The sequence below is a fragment of the Musca autumnalis genome, unplaced genomic scaffold, assembly GCF_047663935.1.
Source record: "Musca autumnalis isolate F117 unplaced genomic scaffold, ASM4766393v1 scaffold_4, whole genome shotgun sequence".
Taxonomy (NCBI): domain Eukaryota; kingdom Metazoa; phylum Arthropoda; class Insecta; order Diptera; family Muscidae; genus Musca; species Musca autumnalis.
Genome location: NW_027411977.1, coordinates 61,668,549 through 61,688,357, shown reverse-complemented (window position 1 = coordinate 61,688,357; position 19,809 = coordinate 61,668,549). Strand labels below are relative to the sequence as shown.

Genomic DNA, 19,809 nt, shown 5'->3' with positions numbered 1-19,809 from the left:
TGGACTTGCCCCTAATGAAACTTGTACCGTCGTATGGGGAGAAGTGAATACAAGTTGCTACAGCAAAAATCGAAGTGATTCAAGAGCAGGTCCTAAACCCCACATTTCCCAAATTTTGTGTGGGAGGTACCCCAAGGAGTGGACCGATTGAGCCCATATTGGAACATATCTAAGTCTGGTAGAAATTTCACAATGTGCAAAGTATGAACCAAATCGGTTATTTTCTTTAAGAGTTATCGTGCGCACAAATTTTCCGAACATTTTCGAACTTTTGTGGGGGAGGTAGCGGAAGGAGTGGACCGATATAATCCATCTTCGAACTTAAACTAAGTTCGGAAAAAATATTACGAAAAAAATGCAATATTGCAACTAAATCGGTTGGAAAATTTGTCTAATATCGCCAAAATACGGAAAGTTGGGCGGTACATTTTTATGGGGGCTATACCTAAACGTGGACATATATTGAACATTTTTTATGAGGATGTATTGTGTTCACTCAAAACTCAAAATGCAAAATTTCAACCAAATCGGTTGGAAAATTTGTCTAAATTCGTCACAATTCCAAAAATTGGGCGGTACCTTTATATGGCGGCTACACCTAAATGTGGAAATACACCCACTTACATTTTTTTCTATTTCTTCGCCTCGTTATAAACCTGTTTTTGGCGCTCCTTTCCATACTAGTGGTACCACTGTGTGACGGGTTCATTTAGTACTTTTTGGAAGCCCTAATAATTACAAATGGAAGGAGCCTTTTTTGCTCTTCTTTATTATCCCATAATCTGAGAAATTGCAGCTTGAGGCATAAGACTTAGGGTGTTCCTTGATTGGAAGGATATGAATTAAATCAAGAGTTACAGAAAATCTTCTTAGAGGCAGGGAGTAATTGCCTGAATGCCAATGATCTTTGGATCGACGGAGAAAGTCGAACACGTTGTTGCTGAAAATTGTATTGCGTATCATGAGCTGTGCATTTAAACCACGGAAATTGCCAGAGTGGCACAGTGCTGGCTGAGTAGATATGCAGTTCCACATTTTGCAGCTTGGATTTCCAGCTGTCCTTATCTCCATCAATAGGCCACCCGACTTCATAACCTCTGAACGCCGTACTATCCATAGCCACGAAGAAGCCAATTCTTTGAATACACTTCTGAAGTGTAAATTCCCTCTTGTAAATGCCTGAAATAAGACGAAACTTCCCAGCATAGCGACGGACACACGCAGAGAAAAAATATTGTTGGAACAATCATATTCTAAGAGCAAAATTGTGTATTTTAAAATTCTTAAAACATGTATAGTTGGCGCAACAATATATTTAGTGTCATCATGTTTCCTAATAAAAAATATATGGTTGAAACAACAATATATATTTTCAGATTTTTAAAATACACTATTTTGCTCTTAGAATATGATTGTTCCAACAATATCTCTTCTCTGTGTGTGTAATCGAATGTGCATACTAACTCTAGTGCCTCAGAAAATATGTGTTTTACGTTGTTTGCGATCACTTCCAGCCCAGGAGAAACCACAACTGTTTACCATGTGTGACGTCGCAGATGTTATCTCAGGACCAAAAATCATCCAAAGTCATCCAATGGTAATGCTAAAGCAGCTTGATGAACCAGCAGTCGAGTTATCGTTAGACACCCTTATAGTTCCCGAAAACTGGAAAATGGACAGTGAATCTCATAATAGCCTATTTCTTATTTGCTAACACACAACAAAAATTTGGGAGAAATATGAGCCGAATAACCCATTCCTAAGTTATCGAAACAAGGTATATATAATAGTTCCACAAACATCCCAGATGGGACAAGGCAGACTTCTCTCATATCGATGTGTGCACCCCGATTCACATTATTTCAATGATATGGGACCTACTGTTTATCGCCGAGTCCGAACGGCGTGTCTAAGACACCACTTGGAAATGTCGCTCAGGAAATGTCGCCAACATTACTGAGGAGTATTTTGGCACCGTTTGATGTTGCCTGGCCGGAAATCGAACCCCCCACCTTCAGCGTACAAGGCGGGTGTGCATACCATTGCACCACGGTGGCACCCAAGGTATCTTATGTATTATCGGTAAGTTGAAAAATTATGGGTTATTCCTTAAGAAACAACCTCAGCATTTATTCTGAGGTTTTTCGGATTGATTGGACAAATATAGTCCATATTTGAACCTGATTTATATCTGGTAGATATATTAGGATGTGTAAAGTATGGACCAATTCGGCAACTCCCTTCAAGAGTTATCGTACGAAAAAATTTTCCGAACATTTTTGAACTTTTGTGAGGGAGGTACCTGCAGGAGTGGAGTGGGATATGTTTGAACAAAATATTACGAAGGCCAAATTTTGCACCGAATCGGTAGATCCGTTCGAGAATTATCTTCCGCTCCAACCACTTCACACGTTGTCATGGGGTTTTTTCCAACTTTCAGGCTATATTCTCAGGAAGTATGGACTTGCCCCTGATGAAACTTGTACCGTCGTAGGGGGGGCAGTGAATACAAGTTGCTACAACAACTATTAAAGCAATTCGAGAGTTGGACCTAAATTGAACTTTTCCGAAATTTTGTGTGGGAGGTACCCGAAGCGGTGGACCGGTTGGGTTCATATTGGAACATATCTAAGTCTGGTAGAAATTTCACGATGTTCAAAGTTAATTTCTTCAAGAGTTATCGTGCGATTTCCGAACATTTCCGACATACGAAATCCAAAATTCGGACCGAATCGGTTGATCCGTTCTAGGGTTATCGTGCGCTCCAGCCAGCCAGACGGACGGACATGGCTAAATCAACTCCAAATTGTCTGAAACGGATTTCGTCCAAACATACTTGGGGTCTAAAACCATTATTTCGATGAACACATTTTCCCAATGTAATTTCAAAATTTAAAAAAAGTGTTAAACGGACGAAGCTGGACGGGCATATTTGGACTAAAAAAGACACTCTCGGACATCATTCTGTGAAAACGGAGCTTTGTTTCAAGACGTTTTGCAAAAAATATGTATTTTCCAACATTGGGGAAATATTTTTCGTCTTTAGGAACACGCCACGCCCACACCTTCCAATATTTTGACCTAATTTTTTGCTTTCCTCAGTTTCAATATGTTTACTATCGGATCCCATATAGAAATTAACAATCGGTGGCTGCAATAAATTGGGGTTTTGGGCAGGAAAATAGATTTCTGAACTTCTGTGTGGTGCTGGTTTGGTTAAGAAGGTACACGGTGTGCCTTAACCAAATTTAAATGAAAGGTGCTTACACCTGGAAAGTTTTAACAGATTCTGAGACTACAATGCTAATACATGATAATTATCATGAAACAAAAAAAAAAAAAAAAATAAAATCACCGCAGGGATTTTCAAATAAATCGCGATTTAAATTCACATTTTTAGGGTTTCTTTAGGTTTTCACGATTTTGCTTGGAAACCGCGAGTCCTATGTAAATGGGTCTAAAGAAAATGTTGTAGCTGTGAAAATTCTCCACAAGATTGACCTCCCTGATATTTTCGTAGGTTTTACCGTTTTTAAAAAAATAGAAGTTCAAATTGAGACATTGCACTGACTGTATCGCCCCTTTATAAAACAATATCATGAAGGGTGCGCCTTAACCAACTTTTAATGAAAAACTCTTGAGTATTCTGTGCCCCGTCCACAAGAAGGGAGATAAGACTGTATGATCTAACTACAGGGGCATAAGTCTACTCCCTATTGCCTACAAGATCGTGTCATGGATATTGTGCGAACGACTAAAGCCTATGGTCAACGAGATATTTGGGCCATACCAATGCGGCTTTAGACCTGGCAAGTCCACCATTGACCAGATATTTACCCTGCGGCAAATCCTGAAGAAGACCCAAGAGATGCAGATCGACACCTACCATCTTTTTGTCGATTGTAAATCAGCCTTCGACAGCCCGCTGCGTTCAAAGGTATTCCAAGCCATGTCTGAATTTGGTATCCCCGCAAAGCTCATCCGGCTTTGCAAAATGACTTTAACTGACACGAGGTCATCAGTTAAAATTGGAAAGAATCTCTCCGAAGAGTTTGGTACCAAAAGAGGTTTCAGACAAGGAGACAGCCTTTCGTGTGATATCTTTAACATCCTGCTAGAAAAGGTTATACGAGAGGCAAACGTCAAAAGAAGTGGCACAATCTACACCAATAGTCACATGTTACTTGCTTACGCTGATGATATAGACATCATAGGCCGATCAGTAAAAGAAGTAACTGATACCTTTATGAAGGTCGAAGGAGAATCTGCTAAAGTGGGTCTGGCGGTAAACGGTGAGAAGACCAAGTTGATGGTGTCGACGCGCAATGCGTCCATTGAGCTAGGACCGACTGTGGAAGTTGGTTCCTATAATATTGAGGCAGTAAAAGACTTCGTCTACCTCAGCACCTCCGTAAACACAACAAACGACATCAGTTGTGAAATAAAAAGAAGAATCGTATTGGCAAACAGATGCTACTTTGGTTTAAGTAAGCAGTTTAAAAACAAAGCCACATCTCGTCAAACAAAAATAACGCTCTACAAAACACTGATACTACCCGTGCTGATGTATGGCCCGAAGCCTGGGCACTTGCGCAAGCAGACATGGCAGTGCTTGGTGTGTTTGAGAGAAAAATTCTTCGAAAGATCTACGGACCAATCTGCGTTGACGGTGAATATCGACGTCGCATGAACCACGAGCTGTATCTGCTGTACAACGACATCAATATTGTTAAACGTATCGAGATGCAGCGATTGTGTTGGCTAGGCCATATCATACGAATGAGCGATGATGACCCCGCTAAAAAGGTGTATAAACACGGATCGCTTGGCGGTGCACGCAAAATTGGCAGGCCAAGGAATAGATGGCGCAAACAAGTGGATGATGAGATGAAAAGGCGCGGTATTCCAGAAAGCGAAGCAACAAATAGAGAGAATTGGAGATCTTTTCTTAGTTCGGCCTATAGAACAAATGTTCTGTAATGAGCCAGTTAAGTAAGTAAGTAATGAAAAACGCTTTCACCGGGGACGTTTTTGTGAATTCTGAAACAGCAGAGTTCATAGATGAGAAAATCCCAAAACTAGAAAAAATTGCTGTAGGGATTTTTAAATAAATCGCGGTCAAAATTCACATTTTCCGATGTTTTTTATGTTTTCACGATTCTGCTTGGAAACCGCAAGTCCTATCGGAATGGGACTAAAGAAAATGTTGTAGCTTCGAAAATTCTCTACAAGACTGATTCTTAGGTTTTTTCGTAGGTTTTTCCATTTTTGAGATATAGAGGTTCAGTTCAAATTTTTAGGTTTTTATCTTAAGTCTTCAAGATTTTGCTTGAAAACCGCAAGTCATAATAAAATGAGACTAAAGACAATTTTGTAGCTGTGAAAATTCTCTACAAGATTGGCTGATTTATTTTTTCTTAGGTTGCACCATTTTTGAGATATATACGTTTAAGTTGGGAAATTGCAGTCATAACATTGTCAATCTTGTGGAGAATTTTTAAAGCTACAATATTTTCCTTAGGCCCATTCACATAGGACTCGCAGCTTCGAAACAAAATCGTGAAAACCTAAAGAACCCCCAAAAAAAATGTGAACTTAAATCGCGATTTATTTAAAAATCCCTCTGGCGATTTTTTTTTTTGTTTCTTGGTATTTCTCATCTATGAGCATTGTAGTTTCAGAATCTGCAAAAACTTCGCAGGTGTAAGCTTCTTCCATTTAAAATTAGTTAAGGCGCACAGTGAGTACATGGGTGCGTATACTAGCAATCTGAAATATTATCATTCTCGTAAAGTATACGCACCACATATTGTGCTAATACGTAAGGTATTGTATTTCTTTATTCAAATACTCAGCTATGATAACACGTGTCGCATGCGATTCGTATTTATAAATAATATTTTTTTTTATCAATTTAACCACTGTACCTTGGAATTGCCTGTAGAAATGTTTCCATCGGGAAATGAATGAACAAATTTGTGGGCTTAATTTTAACAACTACTGAACTACACATTTCACTACACTTTTAGGCTGAACGAATGCGTTATGGTGGTTTTGTGGTTTATTCATTTGAGGTGTCTTTGCGTTTGCGAGAGCAGTGCAGCAGTAAACACACACAAAAATGGTTGTTCTTCAAGCTGTTATGGAAATTTACTAACATGTGTATATGTGTGTGATGGTGAAAGGAATAGGTGGCAAAAAAGGAATTTTGATTGCATCTAACTACCATGATCTATGCTGGGTGGCATTAGAAAAGCGGAACAGATAGCTATAGAGTTATGTTACAGCATGCATTAGCTTTGATGTTGGTGGGAATTTTTTGTGTGTTTTTATTTTCTTAGGATGGGGTAGCGTTTCTTTTTTTTGTTTTTGTTTTGGTGTGTGATAGTTTATATATGTATGAGAAGTTTGAGGCTTACCTGCATTGAACCAGATATAGATACACGCTCGCTTAGTATCTCATGCAAATGCCGAGTTCCCATTGTGTTTCGTAGAGTAGTCTGTGCCAATAATCGTGTCGAGTGGTGAGCATTCTCCACGTTCGCTATAGAAACTGTCGCATTCGAAACGCGATAGTAAACCACTGCATCCACCGAGACCGTCACACTATCCTTAGTCAAAACCTACAATATTGCAGTGGAGTAACAACGAGAGGGTGGGTGTGGTGGTGGTGGGGGGTTTGTTTTGGTTGGTTGTGGAAGGCGAGTAAGGCGGTAAGATTGGAAGATATTTGTATTGTTTATTTGGTTAGTTGCCACTTTCAGTATGTACGTCGAGATAGTATGTATGTATATTTGTAGATATTTTTTGTTTTCATTTTCTTTTTTTTGCCTGCATATTTATGCTGCGAACAACTTTACAACTGAACTTCTTCTGCTTCTTCACATCATGTTTTCAAAAGATAGTTAGTTGTTGCTGTTGTTCTCTGGTTGCATACATAAACATACATACACAGACTCACACACACATACAGAAAAAATCTCAACAACCAAAAATATCAAAAAAAGAAAAGGAAAAAAATAACAGGTAAACATAAAAGTAAAGTAAAAATATTTTTGTTTATTTTCTGAGTATCCTGAGTGGGTAGTTAAAAGTTTCGTTTAACGTTTTGTATCGTCAAAAGTCCAGTCGTCATCTGTTCGCCTGATTGTTTACATGGGAATTTTGTTTTGCCATTTTCCCCATACGCACTCAGAGAGCGTTTTATGTTGCAGCACTTCAATGGGAAAAATAACTCTGAAATATGAAATTTAATTTATTTTTCATTTGTTTGGAAAATTGTTCACGGATGGTAGTTGGCTAGCAGCGGAAAGAGAAAAAAGGCTTTTATGTTTTCCCGTTTATTTTGTAAACCATACAAAGTGATTTTTTAGGAAAAAAATTTCTACAATAAAAAAAGCCCCTAGCCAACGTATGGAATGTGTGTTGTTAAAGTGAAACCATTTTAAAAAGTTGCATTGCTGGAAAAGCTGAAAGGTTTTGAATGTTCACTAATTGGGAAGAACTTAAGCATTCTTTGGTGATGTCAATGGTTACGATCAGTTACTTTCTTTATGTGCAATCTATTATATTGTAAATTGGAAGTACATACACATCCTCTTTAACAAAATAAGCGGCCTGGGATCAGCTAATATCACTTGATTTGGCGAAGGCATTCGATGCGGCCACATAGGGTGAATCAATAAGTTCTCCAAGACGAAGTGGAATCTCCGAAACTCTTCCACCTATCCCTCTATGGACTTCAGCAGCCACCGAGAAGGCATAATAATCTTGGTTCGATGTTGGCGTCTGTTCAAATTATGAATTATATATCCGTCAAACTAAGTGACTTCATCGCTAACCTTTTTAGTTTCATCCATTTAAGGAATCTGTAAATACACTATGCAACAAAATGGAGGTAAAAATCTGGAGAAGAGATAAGTCCTTTTGGGGATGGATGTCCTTGGTGAGTATATTAAGAACCCCGAAGGACAGATCCGCCGTGAGTCGAACTTTCGAGTTATGGCGTGATGAATATTTTGCTGGAGACCCTATAAGCCCTCAGGAATTAGCGTTATTTCTTTGTTAGTTGTTGCTTTAGCTTATTTTTGAGATTACATGTCTTCAGTCAAATCGACTGAGGATTATTTTCGTAGAGCACTTCGACCTTCTAACTCGCTTCCTTCAATGTCCTTTTCGTCCTTTATTTGAAGAGCCGCTATAAAAGTGCCAGAAGATGACGTTTTTTAGCTTCGAAATGTTCTGCAAAAATGTCGCTCAGAAAATTTTATGTACGGCTCTCATTGACAACTAATCGGTTTTGTCGCGTTTTCGTGGTCGTTTTGTGTATCCGAGTGCAATGGTATGCACGCCCGCCTTACACTTTGAAGGTCGTGGGTTTGATTCCACGGCCAAGCAACATCAAACAATTTTCAACGGTGGAAAAATACCCCTCAGTAATGTTGGCGACAATTCCTGAGTATTTCAGCCATGTAAAACTTCCCTACAAGTGGTGTCTTAAAACACCCCGTTCGGACTCGGCAATAAACAGTAGGTCCCGTATCATTGAGCTAATATGAACCGGGGTGCACTCATTGATATGAGAGAAGTCCCGCGTGGGATGTTTGTGGAACAATTATATTATTATATATTATATATATTTGTGCATCCGACCAGAAGTGACGTCACATTAAAGAGCTATTCAGATCATTCGAGATTGCCAAAACTATCTGTGGCTCCAGCACTTGGGGTGCAGAAAAATAAACCTTTTTGACCACAAACCCATAAGTCGGTCTGTGGTAAATGATGCACCACAGGTGGGATCTGTTAATGTTATCGAAAGTTAGTCGAAGAAAGTTCAAGCAAGACAAACGGCTGCTGCTGAGAACAGTAACAACATGTCTGCTCATGTCGTCAACTGATCATCTAAAAGAGAAGGTGGCAAAAATAATGCAGTCGATTCTTGGGCGTGACGTAGGGGATGGAAGATACCAAGCAACGGTCCTCACCGGTTTTAACATGGCAAAGCCCAGGATTTATCTTGGTCCCTCTTTCATCTCAAGTGGACACTGACCTCCCCGTGGTGTCACATGGGGAACTGCCTTTAACACCCGTTAAATGTAGTGAGCTAACATGTGCCGCGCGTTCACCCATAAGAACGTTAAAAACTTGGGTTTGGGCGTCGGGTTAGTAACCACCCCCCCCCCCCCCCCCCCTAGAAAAAACAGTCCACTATGAAAAAACGAAAGAAAAGAAAAACAAACCCCTCTAATGTTGACGAAACCCGCAAACGTTTTAAGGACCATGATCTGCGAATCTGCACCTGGAATGTTCGCACTCTTTATAGAGAAGGTGACACACTGTATTATAGCTACCATGACACAAAGCATGAGTTTGGTTACGGATTTGTAGTTAGTCGGAGACTAAAACATCTGGTATCCAGCTTCACTCCAATGAATGAAAGACTTGCTGCAATTCTTTATTTGCGCTCATGCTCCCGCTGAACAAAAGGACGCACAGACCAAAGATATATTTTACGAGCGTATAGAAGAAACATATGACCGTTGCCCTGCCCATGACATAAAAACCATTCTAGGCGATTTTAATGCCAAAATTGGAAAGGAGAATATTTTCGGCCTAACAGTCGGGAAATTCAGTCTCCACAGTGAAACATCTGACAATGGTATGAGGCTGATAGACTTCGCAGCGGCAAAAAACATGCTAGTCAGTAGCATCAGATTTCAAGATCTCGACATCCATAAGGGCACCTGGTTGTCTCCAGATCAAGGAACAAGTAATCAAATTGATCATGTTGTGATAGATGGAAGACATTCATCCAGCGTGTTGGATGTACGATCGTTCCGAGGCGCAAACATTGATTCGGACCACTACCTTGTTGCAGCAAAGGTACGCACCCGCTTCAACGTAGCAAACAAAGTACGAACAGACACAACACGAAAGTTAGACATCGGTAAGCTGCAATCACAACAGATAGCCACAGCATATTCCACTCAACTAGCCCAATTGCTTAATCAAAGCACTCCTCATCCCGATAACATATCAGCGCAATGGCAAAGTATTGCCCACTCCATGCAAACAGCCGCAAAATCCATACTTGGATACCAGAGACCTCCACCAAGGAATTCATGGTATGATCAGGAGTGTCGTGCTGCCACAGAAGAGAAAAATGCGGCATATAGGGCTACTTTACAATCCGTAGCAACGCGTAGCGCACGAGAGAGGTATCGGGAGAAAAGGAGAGAAGAGAAACGTCTTTTCCGCAGAAAAATGAGAGAGAGATGGAAAAGCGGGAGTGTGAAATAATGATATGTACAGGAGCCAGAATGAAGTCCGAAAATTCTACTAAAGAGTCAAGCATCAAACTGATGGCTTTGGTACAGGCACATCCTCCTGTAGATACCAGCAAGGTAATTTGGTAACTGATACAGATAGTGTACTCAGGATATGGAAAGAACATTTTTCAAAATTGTTGGTATCCAATAGCAGCGAAGGCGACGAAGATACCACAGTCCCAATCCCAGAAGATGGTATTGAATGTATACCGCCCAGCCAAGATGAGGTAAGGACAGCAATAAATCGGCTGAAGAATAATAAGGCAGCAGGAGCCGATGGCTTACCAGCCGAGCTGTTCAAAACCGGAGGCGACACGCTGATAAGGTGTATTCATCAGCTAGTTAGCACCATCTGGCAGGAAGAACAAGTACTCGACGATTGGAACCTGAGCATCCTGTGTCGCGTCCATAAGAAAGAAGATAAGACTTTATGCTCCAACTATAGGGGCATAAGTCTTCTCCCTATCGCCTACAAGATAGTGTCAGGGATATTGTGCGAACGACTAACGCCCATGGTCAACGAAATAATTGGACCATACCAATGCGGCTTAAGACCTGGCAAGTCCACCATGGACCAGATATTTACCCTGGGGCAAATCCTGGAGAAGACCCAAGAGATGCAGATCGACACCTACCACCTTTTTGCCGATTATAAAGCAGCCTTCGACAGCCCGCTGCGTTCAAAGGTATTCCAAGCCATGTCTGAATTTGGTATCCCCGCAAAGCTCATCCGGCTTTGCAAAATGACTTTAACTGACACGAGGTCCTCAGTTAAAATAGGAAAGAACCTCTCCGAAGAGTTTGGTACCAAAAAAGGTTTCAGACAAGGAGACAGCCTTTCGTGTGATCTCTTCAACATCCTGCTGGAAAAGGTTATACGAGAGGTAAACGTCAAAAGAAGTGGCACAATCTACACCAATAGTCACATGTTACTTGCTTATGCTGATGATATAGACATCATGGGCCGATCAGTAAAAGAAGTAACTGATACCTTTATAAAGGTCGAAGGAGAATCTGCTAAAGTGTGTCTGGCGGTAAACGGCCAGAAGACCAAGCTGATGGTGTCGACGCGCAATGCGTCCATTGAGATCGGACCAACTGTTGAAGATGGTTCCTATAATTTTGAGGTAGTAAAAGACTTCGTATACCTCTGCACTGCCGTAAACACTACAAACGACATCAGTTGTGAAATAAAAAGAAGAATTGTATTGGCCAACAGATGCTACTTTGATTTAAGTAAGCAGTTTAAAAACAAAGCCACATCTCGTCAAACAAAAATAACGCTCTACAAAACACTGATACTTCCCGTGCTGATGTCTGGCTCCGAAGCCTGGGTACTTGCGCAAGCAGACATGGCAGTGCTTGGTGTGTTTGAGAGAAAAATTCTTCGAAAGATCTATGGACCAATCTGCGTTGACCGTGAATATAAACGTCGTATAATCCACGAGCTGTATCTGCTATACAACGACATAAATATTGTTAAACGTATCGAGATGCAGCGATTGCGTTGGCTAGGCCATATCATAAGATTGAGCGATGATGAACCCGCTAAAAAGGTGTATAAATACGGACCGCTTGGCGGTGCACGCAGAATTGGCAGGCCAAGGAATAGATGACGCAAACAAGTAGATGATGGGATGAAAAGGCGCGGTATTCCAGAGTGCGAAGCAACAAATAGAGAGAAATGGAGATCTTTTCTTAGTTCGGCCTATGGAACAAATGTTCTGTAATGGGCCAGTTAAGTATGTAAGTAAGATTGTTGGGCGTTATCGATATGACTATCCAGGCAAGTAAGGCTAGGTCTTCATGACCCCAATGAAAGAGAGAGGTCCAGAGACTCAAGAGAAAACCTTTATATCCATAAGCTTGTACTGAAAGACTAACTGCTATTTATACAAATGCAGTAGGCATCATAAACTATAGTATGAATAATGAGAATCCATTGCATCTGATGTAATACAACAATAGTCTTATTAGCGAAATTACGTTCAGGATGGTCCAGCTGCCTCAATTCTATCTGGACTAGGGTGATGTAACAAGAACCCCTGCTACAACAATAATTATTGGCTTGAGAGTCCTCAAACTATTGTAAGTAATGCTCACAGGAATCTATTGTTTCTCTATAAAAAGGCGGGTAGGTATTTTAATATTTTGAACTTGCTATTTGTTAAGAGTAATCCTTATATAGGCTCAGGTGAGCCACTGTGGTGCTGTGGTAAGCACCGCCTTGCGCTCAAAAGGTCTGCGATTAAATCCCTAATAGGAAAATAAAAAATTTCGGCGATTTCAAAATACCCCTCAGTGTAGTGCTGGCTTACATTTCTGAGTATGTCCACCTCAAGTGGACATCGATCTCACCCGGTGAGCTGCCTTTAGCCCCCCGCTAAACCCTTCGCAAACGTTTTATGGATCATGAACTGCTTTTGTGCGCCTGGCATGATCGAACTCTTTATAGAGAAGGTGCAGTTTACACACAGGCAGATGAACATCCGAACTGCAAGGTAAATATTACTGCCCTATAGGAAATTGCATGGATTGGGAAAGGTGTCACAACAAAACTTAAGTGTGACGCACTATACGAATGTTATGGTTGCCATTATATAAAACACGTTTTGGCTCCTGATTTGTAGTTAGTCGGAGGTTAAAACATCTGGTCTCCAGTTTCACCTCGGTGGATGAAAGACATACTAAAATTTAGATAAAATCTACATGCTTTAACTCTCTTTCGCAAGAAAAAGAGAAGTCCGAAAATTCTACCAAGAGTGAAACATCAAACTGTTGGCTTTGGTACAAGCACATCCTCCTATAGAGACGAGCAAGATAATAAGATAGTGTGCTCGGATTATGGAAACAGCATTTTTTCAAACTTTTGGTATCCAATACGAACGGAGACGACGAGGTCACCACAGATCCAATTCCGTACTGCCAAGATGAGGTAAAGACATCAATAAAGCGACTGAAGACTGATTAAGCCCATGACTTACCAGATTAGCTGTTCATAACACGAGGCAACAGGCTGATTAGGCGTATACATTAGCTAGTTAGCACCATCTATCAGGAAGAACGTGTACCCGACGTTTGGAATGGGCTTTATCAGAATCTGCTAAAGTGGGAATTTATACCTTTCGTATCTGGAATTTTCGTAGGGAAGCCGCACTTTATGCACTAGATTAGGTACCTGCTAATTACAAGGCCAATATTACTGCCAACAGTAAAAGATGACAGGCTGCTCAAAACCTAAAGCAACAATCTGATAAAGTGACAACTTCTAAAAACTACTTTCTACGAACCTAGTTGAATGGAGAAGGGTATCGTTGTTCATTCTGTTCATTCACGATCCCTAGTTAGAAAGTATTATGGCTATAATTAACAAAAACTTTGACCACAGCACGTCAGTACATTTTTAGAACTTACTTACTTAGCTGGCCCATTACAGAACATTTGTTCCATAGACTTAACTAAGAAAAGATCTCCAAATCTCTTTTTTTTTCGCTTCGCTTTCTGGAATACCGCGCCTTTTCATTTCTTCATCCACTTGTATGCTCCATCGAAGCTTAGGCCTGCCGATTCTGCGTGCACCGCCATGTGGCATGTATTCTTCCCTCTTTCTTATGATATGGCCTAGCCAACGCAATCGTTGCATCTCGATACGTTTATCTATACTGATGTCGTTGTATAGCAGATACAGCTCGTGGTTCATACGACGTCGATATTCACCGTCAACGCAAATCGGCCCGTAGATCTTTCGAAAAATTTTCCTCTCAAACACACTAAGCACTGCCTTATCTGCTTGCGCCAGTACCCACGCTTCGGAGCCATACATTAGCACGGGTAGTATCAGCGTTTTGTAAAGCGTTGTTGTTGTTTGACGAGATGTGCCTTTGTTTTTAAATTGCTTACATAAGCCAAAGTAGCATTTGTTGGCCAATACAATTCTTCTTTTTATTTCACAACTGATGTCGTTTGTTGTGTTTACGGCGGTGCCGAGGTATACGAAGTCTTTTACTACCTCAAAATTATAGGAACCAACGCCAACAGTTGGCCCGATCTCTATGGACGCATTGCGCGTCGACACCATCAACTTGGTCTTTTCGCCATTTACCCCCAGACCCACTTTAGCAGATTCTCCTTCGACCTTTATAAAAGTATCGGTTACTCTTTTACTGATCGTCCCATGATGTCTATATCATCAGCATAAGCAAGTAACGTGTGGCTATTGGTGTAGATTGTGCCACTTTTTTTGACGTTTGCCTCTCGTATAACCTTTTCTAGCAGGATGTTGAAAAGGTCACAAGAAAAGCTGTATCCTTACCTGAACCTCTTTTGGTACAAAACTCTTCGGAGAGGTTCTTTCCTATTTTAACTGAAGATCATGTGTCAGTTAAAGTCATTTTACAAAGCCGAATGAGATTTGTGGGGATACCAAGTTCAGACATGGCTTGGAATACCTTTGAACGTAGCGGGCTGTCGAAGGCTGCTTTATAATCGACAAGAAGGTGGTAGGTGTCGATCTGCATCTCTTGGGTCTTCTCCAGGATTTGCCGAGGGTAAATATCTGGTCAATGGCGGACTTGCCAGGTCTAAAGCCGCGTTGGTATGGCGCAATTATTTCGTTGACCATGGGCTTTAGTCGTTCGCACAATATCCCTGACACTATCTTGTAGGCGATAGGGAGAAGACTTATGCCCCTATGGTTGGAGCATAAAGTCTTTTCTTCTTTCTTATGGACGCGACACAGGATGCTCAGGTTCCAATCGTCGGGTACGCATTCTTCCTGCCAGATGGAGCTAACTAGCTTATGCATACAGCTTATCAGCGTGTCGCCTCCGGTTTTAAACAACTCGGCTGGTAGGCCAGCAGCTCCTGCTTCCTTATTATTCTTCAGCCGGTTTATTGCTGTCTTTACCTCATCTTGGCCGGGTGGTAAACATTCAATACCATCTTCTGGGATTGGATCTGTGGTATCTTCGTCGACTTCGCTACTATTGGATACCAACAGTTTGGAAAAATGCTCTTTCCATATCCTGAGCAAACTATCAGCATCAATTACCAAATTACCTTGCTGGTCCCTACAGGAGGATGTGCCAGTTCCAAAGCAATCAGTTTGATGTTTCACTCTTTGGTAGCATTTTCGGACTTCATTCTGGCTCCTGTACATCTCGATTTTTTCACACTCCCGCTTTTCCATTTCTCAATTTTTCTTGCGGAAAAGACGTTTCTCTTCTCTCCTATTCTCCCGATATCTCTCTCGTGCGCTACGCGTTGCTACTGATTGTAAAGTAGCTCTATATGCCGTATTTTTCTCTTCGGTAGCAGCACGACACTCCTGGTTCCTTGGTGGAGGTCTCTGGTATCCAAGTACTGATTTTGCGGCTGTTTGCATGGAGTGGGCAATGTTTTGCCATTGTCCTGATATGTTATCGGGACGAGGAGTGCTTTGATTAAGCAGTTGGGCCAGTAGAGTGGAATATGCTGAAGCTATATGTTGTGATTGCAGCTTACCGATGTCCAACTTCCGTGTTGTATCTGTTCGCACTTTGTTTGCTACGTTTAATGTGGTACGTACCTTTGCTGCAACAAGGCAGTGGTCCGAGTCTATGTTTGCACCTCGGAACGATCGTACATCCAACATGCTTGATGCATGTCTTCCGTCTATCACAAGGTGATCAAGTTGATTTCTTGTTCTTTGATCTGGCGACAGCCAAGTGCCCTTATGAATATCGAGATGCTTAAATCTGGTACTGCTAACTACCATGCTTCTTGCAGCTGCAAAGTCTATCAGCCTCATACCATTATCAGATGTTTCACTGTGGAGACTGAATTTCCTGACTGTTGGGCCAAAGATATTCTCCACTCCAATTTTGGCATTAAAATCGCATAGTATAATTTTAATGTCATGGGCAGGGCAACGATTATAAGTTTCTTCTAAGCGCTCGTAAAATATATCTTCGGTCTGCTCGTCCTTGTTTTCAATGGGAGCATGAGCGCAAATAAAGCTGATGTTGAAGAATTTTGCTTTTAATCGAATTGCAGCGAGTCTTTCATTCACTGGGGTGAAGCTGGAGACCAGATGTTTTAACCTCCGACCAACTACAAATCCGCAACCAAACTCATGCTTTATGTCATGACAGCTATAATACAGTGCGTAGCCTTAGGTGTTGTTGTGACGCCTTTCCCGTTCCATCGTATTTCCCCTATGGCAGTAATGTCGGCCTTGTACTTTTTAAGTACATCTGCCACCTTCTCTAAAAACAGTGCCAACATTCCTGGTGCAGATTCGCGGGGTTCGTCAACTTTAGAGAGGTTTGTTTTTCTTTTCGTAGGCTGTTTTTTCTAGGGGAGGGTTACTAACCCGACGCCCAAGCCCAAGTTTTTAACGTTCTTATGGGTGAACGCGCGGCACGTGTTAGCTCACTACCTTTAACGGTTGTTAAAGGCAGTTCCCCAGGTGACACCACGGGGTGGTCAGTGTCCACTTGAGATGAAAGAGGGACCATGATAAATCCTGGTATCCTTGGTATCTTCCATCCCCTACGTCTGTTGTCACCGTTTCGAAATCTATCAGCCTCACATCAGTCATATATTTAATTGTGGATGCTGAATTTGTCGTCAATAATATTCTTCCTTTCAATTTGGCAATTAAATCGTCTAGAATAATCTTAATGTTGTGGGCAAGGTGGCACTGGTCGTATGTTTAACTAAGCGTTCGTGATATATATCTTTGGTGTTTCTTGTCTTTGGTTTGGGGCAGGGGACTGATGCGAAACGTAAACTGGGTTAAAAATATTCTCATTGGATGTGACATATAATATTTGCGTCGAAAACGTATTATACATAAGCCAGAAATATAGGTATTTGACAAAAGTAAAATGACAAGGCAAAGGTATTTCAACAATGTTGAAAGAGAGAAGCTTATCCTTTAGTATAATTTAGGAGAGTACTAGGAAAGTCTCTAAGAAGGTCCATGTTTATGGAGACCTGGATGTCATGGATAAATAGAACGCTGACAGGAAATTAACCCGACAGATATATACCTTCAGCCAATGTGAAGCGAAACTTTTACCTCCGGACAGATCGAATGTATTTAAGGTCTCTTCAGAATTTTGTGGTCCTTTTTGGACATTTGAACTTACCGACAACAATGTGAAATAGGAATTAAATGCACTAAGAAAAAATTTTAGGAGATCCAAAATTTTGACCAAATTGGTTGCCCCATTCAAGTGACATTTTTTAAATATTGGGGAGAAGTACCGAAAGTTGTGGACCGGTATTGCCCATGAAACTAAGTTTGGATATAATATGACGAAGACCAAATTGGTTGAACAGTTCGAGGAGTTATCGTGTTCTCCGACCGCCATAGGGTTTTTTACACTTTTCGGGCTGTTTTCCCAAGAAATATGGACATGCCCCTGAAAAAACTTTTACCGTCGTAATGTGGGTAGCGAATGCAAATCGCTTCAACAAAAATCGAAGTGATTCGAGAGCAGGTCTTAAAGTGAACTTATCCGAAATTTTGTGTGAGAGGTACCAGAAGGAGTAGACAAATATAGTCCATATTCGAACCTGATCTATATCTGGTAGATATATTAGGATGTGCAAAGTATGGATCACTCCCTTCAAGAGTTATCGTGCGCACAGTTTTTTCGAATATTTTTGAACTTTTGTGTGGGAGGTACCTGAAGGAGTGGACCGATATAGCCCATCTTCGATTTTAAACTACGTTTTGATAAAATATTACGAAGGCCAAATTTTGGACCGAATCGACAGATCCGTTCGAGAGTTATCTTGCGCTCCAACCACTACACAAGGTGTCATAGGGGCTTTTTGCACCTTTCCGGCCATTTTCTCAAGAAGTATGGACTTGCCCCTGATGAAACTTGTACCGTCGTATGGGGAAGTGAATACAAGCTGTTGCAACAAAAATCAAATCGATTCGGGAGCAGGTCCTAAGCTGAACTTATCCGAAATTTTGTGTGGGAAGTACCCGAAGGAGCGGGTCGATTGAGTCCATATTGGAACTTCATCTAAGTCTGGTAGAAATTTCACGATGTGCAAAGTATGGACCAAATCGGTTACTCACTTCAAGAGTTATCGTGCCCACAAATTTTCCGAACATTTTGGAACTTTTGTGGGGGAGGTACCGGAAGGTGTGGACCGATATAGCTCATCTTCGAACTTAAACTAAGTTTGGACAAAATAGTACGAAATCCAAAATTTGAACCGAATCGGTTCATCCGTTCGAGAGTTATCGTGCCACCAGCCAGACACACAGACGGACGGACACTGCTAAATCAACTCCAAATTGTCTGAAACACATTTCGTCCAAACATACTTGGGGTCTAAAACCAATATTTCGATGAGGCAAATTTTGCCCGTATGAACGTGTATATACCCTTTCTAGCCTAAAGGCTGAGGGTATAAAAAGGGAAAGATTGGACTTACGCTCAGTAGTAAATTTTTATATTTCCAGGCGAGTCTACTCGGTCGAACGGTTCTTCTATCCAAATTGGGTAATATGATTCTATAACATTATAACATTTGTTGTGATTAAGGCAAGTGGCCCACATACCGAGGGAGTAAAGTTTTCAATTAATCGAAAACAAATCGTTTGGGATAATTTCATGGGCTATTATGTCAATGGTTTCAAAGACACATCATTATCGGGGCAAGCGCCTCCAATTCTACCGGGAAAAACAAAGAATGTGTCGTTTCTGTCAGTGTTGATACATTAGAACCACTAAAAAATCCCGTCAATTGATCCTTCTAGTGTCACGATTCATTCGTACATCCTAATATTTTGTTTAGTTGACAAAATCTCTTGTCTTTGAAAATGCTGTGGAAATCACCAAAAAGTCCATATATTCATGATTCTAAATCTTTAGAATGTATCGTTATAAATTTGACATTTTTCTTACCCCATCCTCCACATTTTTGTATTGTTCCAAAAGCAAAGTTATTATGAAGCCAATCCAACCGCTGTTTAATACCTTCAAACTTGAATTTGTATGACAAAGAGCTTAAATACTATACTTCAATATAGATTTGCATAAATCTTGCATGGTTTCCTATGAAAAGTGGAGACTGGGGAGGCAAATATTATGTGACAAAATATATGCAACTGTCTTCTTCTTCTTGTAACAACATTGACTACAATGTGCTTATTGAGATTAACAATGAACAGAAAAATAAAACGCATGAATGTAAGTTGTTGTGAGGAGTTAGTATGGGGGGGAACAATGTTTCAAATACCGTGAATGACATATACAAAATAACATACAATTGCTAATATTTACACATAGACCCATGAATGAGCCAATGTTCACGTCACATTTCCCAGCATCTTTATTTTTCGTTGATAGTCATCATCATTGTTTTTGGTGTCGTCAGCTTAGTCATTGTCGTGTTTAGTGTCGTTTTAGTTTGTATTGTTTTGTTTTGTTGTAAACGTATTTTCTTAAGTTTCCTACTCAGACTTTGA

General features: G+C 40.7%; 1 protein-coding gene across 3 annotated transcripts in view; it reads right to left on the bottom strand.

Moving 5' to 3' along the window:
• Positions 1-5,265: 5,265 nt before the first annotated feature.
• The window catches only part of LOC141402440 (band 7 protein AGAP004871-like), a 115,594-nt gene continuing 101,050 nt past the window's right edge, over positions 5,266-19,809 (bottom strand). For 2 of the 3 annotated variants that reach the window (XM_073983724.1, XM_073983725.1), the window contains one exon: positions 6,354-6,623. In XM_073983724.1, coding sequence (XP_073839825.1) covers positions 6,390-6,623 — 234 coding nt within the window. In that variant the 3' untranslated portion in view covers positions 6,354-6,389. Of the gene's footprint in view, positions 6,624-19,809 lie in introns of all 3 variants that reach the window. The other variant, XM_073983723.1, reaches the window with a different exon arrangement.